This window comes from Micromesistius poutassou, assembly GCF_964030765.1.
Source record: "Micromesistius poutassou genome assembly, chromosome: 1".
In the NCBI taxonomy this organism is placed as follows: Eukaryota; Metazoa; Chordata; class Actinopteri; order Gadiformes; family Gadidae; genus Micromesistius; species Micromesistius poutassou.
The window spans coordinates 2,760,359-2,774,638 of record NC_140271.1 but is presented as its reverse complement, the minus strand read 5'-3'; the positions used below and the strand labels follow the sequence as shown (position 1 = coordinate 2,774,638).

At 49.2% G+C, this 14,280-nt stretch overlaps 1 protein-coding gene across 1 annotated transcript in view; it reads left to right on the top strand.

Annotated features, from left to right (window-relative positions):
* Positions 1–14,276, top strand: part of srcin1a (SRC kinase signaling inhibitor 1a) — a gene marked incomplete at its 3' end in the record, with an annotated part of 38,864 nt that extends 24,588 nt beyond the window's left edge. The window contains exons 15-19 of the mRNA XM_084488475.1: positions 1,551–1,913; positions 2,073–2,795; positions 4,852–4,986; positions 8,752–9,009; positions 14,265–14,276. Coding sequence (XP_084344601.1) covers positions 1,551–1,913; positions 2,073–2,795; positions 4,852–4,986; positions 8,752–9,009; positions 14,265–14,276 — 1,491 coding nt within the window. The remainder of the gene's footprint in view (positions 1–1,550; positions 1,914–2,072; positions 2,796–4,851; positions 4,987–8,751; positions 9,010–14,264) is intronic.
* Between the last annotated feature and the right edge of the window lie 4 nt (positions 14,277–14,280).

Sequence of the window (14,280 nt, the reverse complement as noted above, 5' to 3'; positions counted from 1 at the left end):
TGTGTGTGTGTGTGATCCTGTTACCAGCAGCAGTGTGTGTGTGTGTGTGTGATCCTGTTTCCAGTGGCTGTGTGTGTGTGTGTGTGTGTGTGATCCTGTTACCAGCGACTGTGTGTGTGTGTGTGTGTGTGTGTGTGTGTGTGTGTGTGTGTGTGTGGGTGTGTGTGATCCTGTTTCCAGCGGCAGTGTGTGTGTGTGTGTGTGTGTGTGTGTGTGATCCTGTTTCCAGCGGCTGTGTGTGTGTGTGTGTGTGTGTGTGTGTGTGTGTGATCCTGTTTCCAGCGGCTGTGTGTGTGTGTGTGTGTGTGTGTGTGTGTGTGTGTGTGTGTGTGTGATCCTGTTTCCAGCGGCTGTGTGTGTGTGTGTGTGTGTGTGTGTGTGTGATCCTGTTTCCAGCGGCTGTGTGTGTGTGTGTGTGTGTGTGTGTGTGTGATCCTGTTTCCAGCGGCAGTCAGTCTAAACATCTGTATGACATCACGGTTCTCCCCCCTTGCCCTCCATCCAGCTGTTTGAGCGAGCCCCCGTCAGGCTCGGCCCGACCCGCCCCCTTTCCCTGCCCCTTCACCCCCCGCCTCCCAGTACCAATGTGCCCCCCTCCAGCCTAAACCCGCCGTGTCCCCTAGGGGCCCGCCCGGGCACCAAGGTAAAAAAAAAAGAAGCTGAACAGCTGAACTCTTGCTTGCTGTGGTTGTGGTGGTGGTGGTGTTTCAAAAGCAATGTCTTCTACCTGTCTAGGGTACGCCCACACCTTTCTGCTTCTCTGCCCCCATTGGCCCGATTCATCTGGCGGAACATTTTGTTTCAAACCCCCCACCCCCGCAATCAGCACCCCCTTGGTGCTGATTGCTGAATGCGTGTTTCTGCATTCAGTCCCATCATCTTTGCCAGTTGTACGAGCTAAGATGGCACCAAGATGGCCGCTAAAGGCCACCTTGGTCCCATCACAAAAATGTTTCTTTTATTAGCTTGTAGCTGATCTCATCGCATCTCTTAGATCTCTTTAGCGTTGAAGTGTAGTGTCCTGTGTGGCTCTCTCGGTATGGGGACTTTTCGGTATGGGGAATTTTCATTAACAGCCACTTTTACCACAGGAAGGAAGCATGGCTCAAACCGCTTGAGCAACACCAAGTCAATTATAGATTTGATGTCAATGTTTATCTCAATTCCCTTCCACTTTGTGTCTGTGTGTGGGTGTGTGGGTGTGGGTGTGTGTGTGTGTGGGCTGGTGTTTTATTGCTGTGGGTTTGAAGTTAATGTTGTGTTTTGATTTGTAAGGCATCACATCGTTCTAAACTAAAAGTCTACTATTGACAACTGGTTTTTGGCATTTCAAAACAAAGATTAGACATCAGACAAGGTCGCACTGACAAACACACCACTTACGTTATCCAACAGTTTGTTGAACTCCTTGATGCACTCACGACATTCTGACCACCACTATGATATTTCTTACTTTTTTTTTCAATCCAAAGTGTGTGATCGTGTGAAAGAAAAAAAAGCCGAAAGCCATTGAAATGTCATGCACCCCGCACCACCTCCTTGTATTACAGGGCATGTGTCCTCCTCCGTCTCCCTCTCCGGTCCCTCAGATTGTGTTGACAGGGTGTTTGTCCGCCTCGAGCTCTCCTTCAGAGGCCCCCGTCAGAGATGTCACGGGCGGAGGTGCCCGGGAGCGGCCCGGCGGGGGAGGAGGGTTTGTTGGCCGCGTGCGCAGCCCCCTCCACCGGGCTCCACCAGCGGCGGACCCGGTGGAGGACTTTGAGGAGGTTGCGGAGAGGAGGGACGAGCTAGTCCTGGTGCTGTATGAGACGGACGTCAGGGTGGTCTCCCCCGTGGAGGCGCACGAGCTCAGTCGGCGCAGAGCGGGTGGCCTGCAGATGCTGGTGTTGCCGCCGCCGCCGCCGCCCGCCGCCGCACGCCGAGAAGCTCTCTGAGGAGATGTTGAGGCGCGGGCCGGTCCTGGTGCTCTTCAGGGCCAAAGTGACGGTCCGAGAAGCCTACAGGCTGCTGCACTCCCACCTGGCCGCCTCCACGCCGGTGCCCAGACCCCGAAAGGGCCCCCCGCGACCCAGCCTCCGTCCCCGCGGGCCCCGGCGTCTCCCCCCCTACCGGGCGTTCCCATCCCGACAGCCCCCTGCTGGCGGCTCTGCGGCGAGGGATGGAGTCCGGCGACCGCGTGCTCAGACTCAAACCCGGCGCGGCGCCGGCGAAGCCTCAGAGAGCCGCGGCCGCGGGGCCGGTACCGGCGGGCTCCCCGGACGACGACGACGACGACGACGACGACGACGGTCCCCGGGAGCCCCGGAGTCCAGAGTCCCCGGGGGAGGAGGAGGGGCGGCGAGGACGTCCGCAGCAGCACCTTCAAGAGGCTGGACAGCCTGGAGGAGACCATACGGGAGCTGGAGAACACCCTGCTGGAGCTCAGCGGCCACCCCCCCGTGGACCCCTTCCGCCCGGCGGGGGAGCCCTCCTGCCGGACGAGCGGCGCCTCGCCTCTCCCCGAGACCGCCTCCTCCTCCTCCTCCGCCTCTTCCTCCGCGGGGAAGCCCCCGGTTCCGCCCAAGCCCTCCACCTTCACGCCGCCACCACCACCAGCGCCACCACCGACACAGGTTCCCCACCACCACCACCACTACCCCCGCCCCACCACACACTCTTGCCGGCGCCGCATCGAACAGCATGCTCTGCTGCTTCCTGTTTCCTCCATCTCTTTCCTGTGGGTTTTCTGCCTGGACTGCTTCAAGCTCAAGCCAAACCTCACTCCTGCAAAACAAACAAACGCCATGACATGGAGCGTAATCGTATGTCGGAATTGATTGTCGGAATTGGGGGGGAGGAGGGCGGGGGGGGGGGGGGTTAACCTGTATTAGAAGTGTCAGATAACAGTTCCCCCCCCCCCCACCACCACCCCCCAAGTACCCCGTACCGTAGACTGATTAGCGGTGCAGTCGCTTACCTGCTGAGCCCAGACCTTCTAATTGTCTTCCCATTGACCCGCCAAAACCACACCCCCCCCCCCCCCCCCCCCCCCGCTCATGTAGAACACCTTGGTGATTTCACTCCTCATTACAAAACAACAGACATTGAAAAGGAACGACACACACACACACACACGAGTAACAAGTAAACCTGTCGCCTTCTTTCTTTCTTCTCCGCTTCCATCTTACCTACTCCACTCTGTCTTTTTGCCGTCTCCGCTGATTGACTCTCCTCCTCGAAAGTCGATTTGTTCCCTGAATCGAAATCGTTCCCGAGTCCCATTCTCTCCTGTGTCAATACGTTTGCTCTGCTGCTTTTGTTCTCAACACACACACACACACACACACACACACACACAAACACCCTTAAGAGATGACATTTACCACGATCCACAGGCTAGGGTAGCACACCAGGTGTGAGGATTTAATCGCGAGGTGTCTTTTGACACTTCCTTTTGCGTTGGGCTCATCAGCAAAATGTGCCGTCTTCTTTTTTTGATAAGCTCCGCTGACAACAACGTTGACCTTTCTAAAGAACTTCACGTCGCCTGCAGTTGAAAAATGTTTTCGTGCCGTACAAAATGAAGCGGCATCAAGAGGTACGGAAGAGGATTAGGGCCACAGAAAAAAAAAAATTGTTCTGGCTTTATTCTGAGTTTTAGAGTCAGAATTCTGAGTTTAGAGTCAGAATTCTGAGAATAAAGTCAGAGCTCAATTTTCTTTCTAATGTGTGGCCCTAATCTTCTTCCGTAAAAGGAGACGAAAGACATTAATTAATCGGAATTTAACTTGATCGCGGCTAGCATTTGCTACCCCGTCACACCTTTGCATTCTTGGCGCTGCTGTTGAGGGAGAGGGTTACCCAGTCTTCTCCTATTATTTCATCATGATCCAACATGCTCATTTTATACTGGGACTACTTTGAATACTAAGTTTGCTTTTCCTCGCGTTTCCTCAGCTCACGAATCCAAATCACGCTGACAATCCATCTGCTCGAGAGCCATATCGGAATTTAGTTCCAGTCATTAGAGTGGAATAAACTCGTGGCACGTGTATAATTAATCTGCCTCCCTCCGGGCTGGGCGTGGCATGTCAAAAAAAAAACCATGGTTGCTTTCCTTTTTTCCTTCCTAACTTTCCTGACTGCTGCCGCCGCCATGTTTTTCAATACACTCCGCTATCATCTCTTATATTTTCCACTGTGTATTCTGTGTTGAGTAGGCCCACCGCAGAGGCACAGAGCGGTGCGGTGTGTGTGTGTGTGTATAGTTTACTTGAATCCCCCATTGAGGGCGTTACGCCGAAGAGATCATTAAACAAACTGCCGCGCGCATGATTCCCACGGAGAAGCGCCGCCGTGGAACGAGTTAGTTCCGATGTCCCCATATCGGCACGGCTCATACGTCGTTGTGTGAAAGCATCCTCGGAAGGCGTAGTCGGTAGCCAGCTTCATGACAGGAGGAGGAGACCCTGTCTCTGTTAGCCCCGAATCAAGACGAGCAAGTGATTTCAGCCACGAGTTCCGCGTTCTAAAATATCTCGTCGGTCTCTGTGAGGGCTGGTTGACGGGTGGGGACGACGTTGCTAACCGGAATCAGTCTCTCTCTCTGCTCTGTTGAGGCGGGCCTGATTTAAATAGCAACAAGGCGTAGTACGGGGGAAGAGGGAGAGAACGGCAGGGAACGAAACGTTTCAAAGCGTCCGACGTGCCAGTCACCCCTGGTCTCCTTCTGTTTTACCGTTTGTCGCTCTCTCCATTTTTGCAATCCCCGATTTTTGCACGCCCCAGAATGCCTTTGTGTCTTTGCTGTTTATCCATGCAATCATTCTGTGTTCCATTGTGTGTTTCTTGTTTGCTTTCTGCTCCGTCCAGAACAACTCGGCCGTGGGGAAGCCTCTCCACTCCTCGGCGGCTTCCCGCCTCAAACACCTCCAGCAGAACAGCACCGACAAAAGCAAGTCTGGCAGCAAAAGGGAGGATTTCCTCAAGAGTCAGGGCCAGTTGCAGGTACCTTCTTCTTACAGTTTTTTTTTTATACTGTTACTATGGTTACCGTTCTCTACATCGCTACCTCCACCCCCCCCCCCCCCCCCCCCCCCCCCCCCCACACACACACACACACACACACCACCACATTCGTATCCCCCTCGTCTCGTCTACCTTCCTTGATCTCCCAAGCTCAGACGATTCTGGGTGAAACTCACTCTCGAAATAGGAGCTAGGCAAAAGGGCACAGACAGACCTGTAGAGACGTATGCTTTCATCGTACTCGGAGTCGAACCAATGAACTATCAGAAGAACTCGGTCTTTGTTATCTTTTAAACCAATCAAGGAATGGTTGAGAGCCGCTGAGAGAAGCGGGAGTCTCACAACCCACCGTGAACATGCATGTTTCTGAAGATTGCAAATGTCTAATATTTTTGAGCCAATCAGAATCAGGCTGATTGAGGTATCCTGACTTTGGTTATGTCTCTGTGGTTTAACACATGCTAGGATTTAAATACAGACAAAGACACAGAGGTAGTGTCATACAGAGTGGCTTATTTCAGTAAGCATTGGCCCCAGTGGTTACAGCCAATCCTCTGAGAATGTGTCCACTAATGCACAATTATTACAATTCCTTTCCCCCCGCTTCTGTGCAGACCGTTTTAGCGTGGGTGCTGTACGGGGGAGTTTAATGCCAATGCCATTTAGAAAATGGCAGGCGCATTGATCTTCATCTAAACCTATACATCGATTCACGCCGGGAAAATTGCATTGGAGGAGTCAGTGAATATGGCAAAGTGGAGCTGTAGGAGGTACAGGAGAACATAATCAAGCAATTAGGCGAGACGTCTCTTGACATCCATGAAAACGGGTGACCGGGCGAATAGGGTCAATAGGATGACAATGATTACGCTTTCCTAGCTCTCTCACTCTTTCTCTTCTACTTTCTCCCTCTCTCCCTCTCTCTATCTGCCCTGTGTTTATCTTCTTCAGAGTCAAGTGTCTCTCTCTCTCTCTCTCTCTCTCTCTCGCTCTCTCTCTGTCTCTCTCTGCCTGGGTTTATGTCCTCAAGTCTTCCTCTCTCTCTCTCTCTCTCTCTCTCTCTCTCTCTCTCTCTCTCCATGTCTGTTTCTTTCACTCTCTTTCTCTCTCTCTAACTCTCTCTCTGTCTCTTTATCTCTCTCTTCTTGGATGGAGAGAAGGACAAATAAAGAAAAAAGAAGAGTAGAGGATGGAAAGAATGGGTAATCATATAAAAAAAAGAGGGAGAGAAAATGATGGAAAGAAAGAAAGAAATCAAGAAAAATTGTTTGAGTGAAAATATAGAGAATGACAAATCAAGAAGAAAGAGTGAGAGAAAAAAGGTGGAGAGAATGAGAAAATCAAATAATTGTTTTCTTTAAAGAGCCTGTGAACCAAAACCGATGTTTTAAACATGGTAATATATGATATATGATATAATATATTATATGATCGTCAACATAGTAATCTATGCCATGTTATCACTGCTACTGAAATAACACAGTGATTTAATAACAAAGGGGTAAAATCCTATATGCCATTCTCCCCAAAAACACTATGTGAACGCTCCACTCTGCTGCGAACGCAGGTGGCGTTCTTTTCGTAAAGTGCTTTTCCGAGGCACTCAGACATCACAAAAAGAACCTCACCTGCCCGTACCTATTAGGTTAGTCAGCTATTTGTTTTGTTGCTAAGGCTAATCCTGCAGTACGCATGATTTTAGGGTGGATAGTCTGGTACAATGTGGGACTGCACAACATACCTTCGGCATCTCATTGCAGACTTTATTTCGGTCTGGACAAAGGGGCCCGCAATGTCTACAAGTGTACCTGTAACGAATCTGGTAAATGTTAAATTTGTAATTGTGTTACTCGCCTCGTCAGACATTGATATAAATATTTATGGCTATTTATGAAAAGGAATACATGAAAACAAACTGATTACATTTTTGTTCAATAGTCTTTATCTAAAATAAAATGCATTGTGGATACCAGTGATGCCCTGTGGGCTGATTGTGGAGCCAAAACAAATGGATCAAACAGGTATGGTCGGGGCCGTACTTGATCCTGTGTTTCAGGGACGGACGAAGGAGATGAGGGGGGGGGGAGAAATACTCCACCTGAAAAAAAAAAAAGACTCCTCTGTAGATTGCGAGTGCCTAGACTCTGGGTCGCTCCCGTGGCATTGCTCATTATGATCCCCCTGATACGACATCGCTCAACGAGGAGCAGGCTACCCTGTAGCTAGCTAAGTAAAGTCGTACAAAAGGAAAACATCGCAAAGTTGCTTTGGGCCGTTACCATGGGGATAACAACTCAGTCTAGATGAATCCCCTCCCACTCCTTCTCCTGAATAATAGAACTCCATGGCCAAAACACATTTTTTTTATTAATGTTTTGGGCACAATTTGTTCTAATTCCAGAGGAAACAAGTGGGTTCACTGGCTCTTTAAAACGTACGACTACAAAGGAGTCTGTCACCATGTTCCCTGTCGCCATGGTGACAGACTCCAACGTTCATAGACACAATCGGGGCAATCACTCAGCGATGCTGACAAGGGCCTGGCCGAATCAACCGAGTCTCACCCAATCAGAGCCTTCCGTAACCTCCAATAGCACTGCAACTCTCCCCCTGTCTTTGAAAACAGACCAACTAAACACGAATGACGTCGCGTTATCCAAGAGATACTCATCCACGCTGTCGTCTGCTGCCGCTGGTGGCCTTCCGCGTCGAGGGAGCCGTGCACACTATGCATGACCCACGTCGCACCCTGCAATGTTTGACATGTTTTAATGACTGCCAGTCATTTGAAAAGGCAATGTCAAAAGTATTGTTGGACTACTGCGGACAACAGTAGTGGTGTGTATCCTAACGCATTTCTCCTGTATTTTGACCCCCCCCCCCTCCCATGTCAAAGAAGACGCCTGCGTCAACGCCATTTATGATACCTGCCGATCATAAATAATAACGGTCTCCTGTGTTTTGTCTCCTCTCTCCTCCCCACCACCCCCCCCCCCCCCCCCGCCCCGGCTCTACTTCACCCGACCTGTCACCCGTGCGAACCTACACGACCCCGTTGCCTGCTGTCCACCACCACCCCACCCTGCCTGACACACCCACCCCACCCTCTGCCTCCGTCCTCCTCCTCCTCCGTGCCACCGCGACCTCGGTGGGGGTGGGGGCTGCAGTGAGAGAGATGCTCCCCCAGCCTGGGCACCTCAGCATCTTCAGCGTCTGACTGCAGAGAGACTGCGCACATTCATCAGCCTTGCTCTTATTCCTCTCCCAACCCCCACCCCCCACTCCACCCCTCCCCGCCACTCTCAGTTTTTTTTCTACTTTTTTTTGTCCTCTCCTTTACAGGGGGGGGGGGGGGGGGCGGTCTTGAACCTCAGAAACCTCCCGCTGTCACTCACGCCCTATAGTGTGTGGCTGTACTTGTGTGTGTGTGCGCGCGCGCGTGTGTGTGTGTGTTTTGGCGTGCGTCAGCTTACGTGTGCATGTTACATTTCGCTGTGCTCTGACAGAAGAGCGAGAGAATAAGAGAAGAGTCGTGCGTGTGGAGGCGGGGGGGTGGGGGGGGGGGGGGGGGTGGAGAGGGATTTGAACTTTGCCAGTTCATCGCTGGCATTAAAGACGACGGCGCTTTCAGCTTACCGGTCCTGTATGTACGCCCGTCCCCCCCCGTCCCCCCCCGTCCCCCTCACACTCCCGGTACTCCGCCCCGTTCCTTCCTCCATCCCCCTCCCACCACCCCCCCGAAAGGCCTCGGAGACCACCGTGGAGCCCCACCTCGCCGGCCGGCTCGCAGGCTCTTTCTCTGAGCGCCTGCCCTTCGGACGCGTGGTCCTCCCCCCCGGTCTGAGGAGGGGCTCCCCGGAGCCCGCGCTGTCCCACCTCACCGCCACGTCCAGCCAGGCCCGGGCCCTGCTGGCCAGCCTGTCTGCCTCCGGCCTGAGCGCCGAGGCTCTGCTCCTCTCCTCGGCCCTCCGCCACCACCGCCGCCTGCTCATGGAGAAAGCGGCGGCCGCCTCCTCCTCCTCCTCCTTATCCACCTCCTCCTTCTCCTTACCCGCCTCCTCCGCCTCCTCCTCCTCCCCATCCACCCCTGCTCTGCCCGCAGCCGCCGCCTCCTCCTCCTCCACCTCCTCCTCCTCCTCCCCATCCACCCCTGCTCTGCCCGTGGCCGCCTCCTCCTCCTCCTCCTCCTCCTCCTCCCCCTCCTCTTCCTCGTCCTCCTCCACGCCCACGGTGCCGTCCACGTCCCCCAGCTCCTCCACCTCCGCCTCCTCCTCCAGCCCCCCCTCCAGCCCGCCGTCCCTCTCCTCCCTGGGGGTTGAGGAGAGCAGCTGCAGCGGCGGAAAAGCGGAAAGCGCCGGTCCCCCCCCGGCTCCAGGGAGCAACAGGAGAACCAGCGCCACCGCAGGGAGTTGGGGCATGTGAGGAGTGGATGAAGATAAGAAGAATGCACGTTTGAAGCACCAACACTCGCCAGATGTGAGGGAAATCCAATCACACATAATGGAGTCAATGGAGATTAAGTGATGCACAATTAATGTGTGGTGGGCGGTGGGGGGGTGGGGGTGGGGGGGGGGGTTGGGGTGAAACTATCGAAAGCCTTACTTCATATTGAACTCCAAAGACCGTTTGGACATTTGTTTCGTACCCCTGTTTTTTTTTGTTCATCCCACCATTGCTGGTAGATGTGATTCAACGAGAAAGCGGCATCTTTTACGTGTTTGTCCTACTGATCTCCTTCTTGGCCGTTTCCATTGATCATCGGATCTGCCACACAATCGTACTGCCGGTTCGGCCAAGCAGAAAGCACACAAATCGACAGAAAGCTCCCGCCCATAGGCTACGACCGTTTGATGGATTCTGGATGCTCACAGCAGGGATGGCCAGAATAGTCCTAAATGCACTTTTGGCCTTCGCTTCATTTGCCATAACTCTCTCTCTCCCTCTCGCTCAATGGATTGTTAGTGGACTAGCTGTACTATCTAAGCTGTAACTTGTATCATAGACTATAGAGTTGCAATAATCAACGAGTGAATACCGTAATTGTATGTTGTACCAGAATATCAATATCAATTTAATTTATACGATGAAACGCCTGGCCTAACGTGAGCCTGCTCAGAAAAACAAAACAAAGTCGACAAAAAAAAAGTGAATAATAACAATGATAATTGAAGTGGTTGTGTTCAAGCTGTTTTGTGGTGAAAAGGGTCTAAGGGGTTATCTCGCGTTCCCCGCTCTGACCTCTGGATCAGTGCTGAGTGTCGGGTCCTCCGTGTTTGTACACACGGCTGTGTTAAAGCGTTTACATGACCTCTGCTTTATCTCCACTGTCTAGTGCGCTCGGTGGGGTAAATCTGATCAGTTTGTCAATTCATCACCGCGTGGATCATATCTCCAGTACACTTTCCCTCCATTTCTCCCTGCAAAGCGAGGCCGCGGTGTCAGAAGATTCCCCCGCAAAAGGGGTCGATGTTGAGGTATTTTCCTTCCTAAGGAGTTTAAAATCAAAGTGGTCTGTCTTCTGAATCTAATTTTTTTTTTCTTTCTTTTGAAAGAGCATGTTTGTATCCATTGGTAATATAATAGCACAGGTTTCTATGTTATACAAAGCACTTGAAAAGTGAATAGGTGTGATCGTATTTATCCGACGGGGAGAAGAAGTCGACAAATGTAGAATTGCTGTACATTTGTAGTAATAGGGATTTTATGACAATCAGGATTCCCCTCACTCATATAAAGGCTTTGGTCTGCCCTGCCTTTGAAATCAGCAGAATCCCCACAAAATATGAGCTCACATTAGTGACCCACACATACACCTCACTATTCTGAAAATAAGATTTTTCGATTATTCCCAATTGTGCGGTATAATGTCAAACATACGACAGAGAACTTGTACTAGCGGATTGGTACGGTAGCACAAAATTAAGCACAAAGTGATGCATTTTTAATGGTGCGTTGGAATCAAAATGTAATCTACAAAATGGTACAAGCAATGGTACTCAAACCTCGCTTGACTGAAGTTGGTCTTACATATTGCTGAAGATACTTACGCATAAAATGTTATGTCCCCTAAAATAGAAACTCTTTATCCCATTTCAATAATTTATGAATCTAGTCTTAAACAAAACGCACAACGCTACGGCAATGAAGTCGACACATAAAATAAAGCACACATTTACAACGCTTCATTTACGTGTACCTAGTATAAGCTGATAATAGAGTGATGTATTGTCGTTACATTTAAAGCTCTCTGTGCTAACTAAACTTGTAAAAAGCCTGTCAGTGTTCAGGCTTGATTTTTTTTCTTCATGCTTCTGTGAGCTTAGCAAGGGGGCAGTGGTTTTGAAACAAGGGATTTTTGATTTGAGACGAGAAAGTCTGCCCTGAATTGAACACACTGGAACACAGGGAAATAGACATTGTTTGAGAGCGAGCACGAAGGCTGATTCTGAGAAAAAGGCTTGCCTCTTAACGGGCGGTCGTCACGCAAACAAGAGGAGAGGGTTTTCAGGACGTGTGCTGGCTTCAGAACAGTTTCAGAACGGTGTTTCTTTTCTCCAACCCATCTGTTTCACTCTGTGGGTGAATTACCGCGCGACTCAAGGTTTTTCTAGGACAGCCATTGACGGTTCTCTCTTGTATGAATCTGCGTGTGCAATGTGCCTGTCCCTGAACCAGACCGGTCTTCGTCTGTGAGACCCTGTGCTTTGAACCACAGCCTTTATTGCATCTTTTCAAGCATTCCTTCTCTCATAAGCCTTCTCCATACTGACCTAATACCTCATCAGTATTAGATCAAGAAACACACTGACAATATACCCTGATTCAAATCCAAAGACTGGAAATGGGCACCAAGTGTTAACGTAAGGAGTCATTTGAACGTGAAGCAGGCTTCAGACACTGACGTTGTACAGGGCCACGCATACAGTTCACAAAAAATATTATACAAATATATAAATATATATATACATAAAGCGGCAAGGCTCACAGCATAGCAATGCCCTGTAGTTATGTCCAGATCAGCCTTGCCTTTCCAGTGGAGTGAAACCAAATGAAATTAAATTCACTTACTCGTGCTTTTCCACACGCCACACTCCAGTCCCAGAATCCACACAGTTTGGCACATTTATGTTCTGGAAGGGGTGGGGTGGGGGGGGGGAGCAAGCGATAGATAGGGGAAAGGGACTGTTCTTTTTGTTTTTCTTTAAGCTCGACTACTTTTCGCTAAATATAGTCCAAGATGAACCTCTCCTAGCTCCTCCCCTCCCCACTCTCCTCCGACTCCTCTCTCTTCTCTCCTCTCACCCCTCTCCTCTCTCCTCTCTCTGCTTTGCATAAAAGTGCTCTCTGGGATAATGTTTGAGTTTGGCTTGTGTGTTCCGGGCTGTGCTATCGCCATGGCTGCAGGCTCACCAGAGTGTGTTTTGAAGATGCCGATGCCCCCCTGTCCCCCTGCTGGCAATCGGAAACTCCTCCTCACTAAAAACTTGAAATGAAAAGCGACGCAATGCAGAAGACGACACATATAAATATATCTAGAGTGAGATTGTTTGTTTATGATCCTATTATAGTTGTGGCGGAAAAAAAAGTAAAATAAAAGTGTGATATACATATATAGACCTAGGTTGAAATATATAATGTCAAATGTTCTCATCTTTTGAGTTTTATATATATATTAATGGCCGTTTTTTTGTAAAGATACTTTCTTTTTTATGTCATCAAGAGAAGATAACACATTTCCCATGGGTGGTCTATTTATTCATACACAAGACATATTTTATATATGTATGATTTAAATATATGATCTGTATAGACAACACATACTCTCTGTAATATACGTACATACTGACTCACTCTTTTTTTTATTAGCCAGTTGCCCAGTTTGATTTCACTCCATTGCCGAATGCCCCCGCAACCGCTTCGAACAATGGTCGAGCAGCACAGCGTTGCTCCATGAAGACACAGCAGGCTTACCAAGCACGACCCAGACCTGTGCTATGGGGGCTTTCATTCCTGCTGTATAGTTTTAGGTTTTTTTTTGAGACGAGAGGGGAATTCATTCCTCTCTCTCGGCGTTTTTATTTTGTATTTGACTCCATCCTATAAAAATCGAGGTGGTTCAAGCTGTACGCCTGAGGCTAGCCGTGAAACACAGACACTGTGCTACCTTTATGGTAGGTAGGAGGTGGGGTTTGATTCATTGTGAGAATCAGGCCCTCTGATAGGTTGATGTAGAGTCGTCTGGCTTTAATTCTCCTCTCTATTCCGACAAGGTTTGAGATGGAAGAGGATGGATGTGAAGAATGTAGGTGTTGTTGATCGACAGTGGGAGCTTACAGAGGTAACCGACTTTTCCCCAGGGTCAAATGTTGTTGTTATTGTTTGTGTTCCACAGTGAATTGACCAACAGGAAGTAACTAGACGACCGACAGGAAGTCATTTAAACAAAACCACAGTACAAACATGGATTAAGTCAAGGGAATCGTATTAATTTGTAATGTATCACCCGTTTCTTAAGACCAACCTTATGTAGTATGTGTATGAACTTTTTACATGAGTGTGTGGATGTTCCAAAAAACTTGGCATCGGAAAACATCAGTGAACAACAAAACAAAATCAATGTGTACATAGACCAAGTCATTCCTAGCAAGCTCAGCAATGTCTTGTCCAAAACTAATTTTTATTAATAAAAAAATAAGACCATGAGTACTAAAGTACATACAAAAACAATGCATGTATAGTCTCAAGCAATTGCACGGTGCAGTTGAAAAATGTTGTCTATGTGTTATCAAAAAATATATGAGAGAAAAAGTTGGAGAATATTAAGAGGTTTTTAATATTAATGGTTCACAGCTGTAAGGAATGAAACATTATTTCGGTGTCTGGGACACAGGCATGCTCAGTCTTATGTGTTGATGATGATGATGATGATGATGAGGAAGATGACAATGATATGAGGATGATGACAAAGATTGTGAATCTTAAGTAATGCGTGAGTGGAAAGTATTAGAGCTTCAACGCAGCCCAAACTTAAAAAAAAAAAATCACCTAGTGGTGTAACTCTTCCCATGGAGGGATTTTCTCCCATTTTTTGTAGATTAGTGTGATATACGAACAGAATAATATTACCGAAAATAGATCTACTATATAAGAATATATAAAAATTTAAAGAGCCTACCGATACTGGAGATAACTAATTTATCAGTGTGGATGCCATGATGTTCTGTGAGAAACGTGTGTTTTTCTTTCCCTGTGAGAAGGTTGGCGGTTGAACTC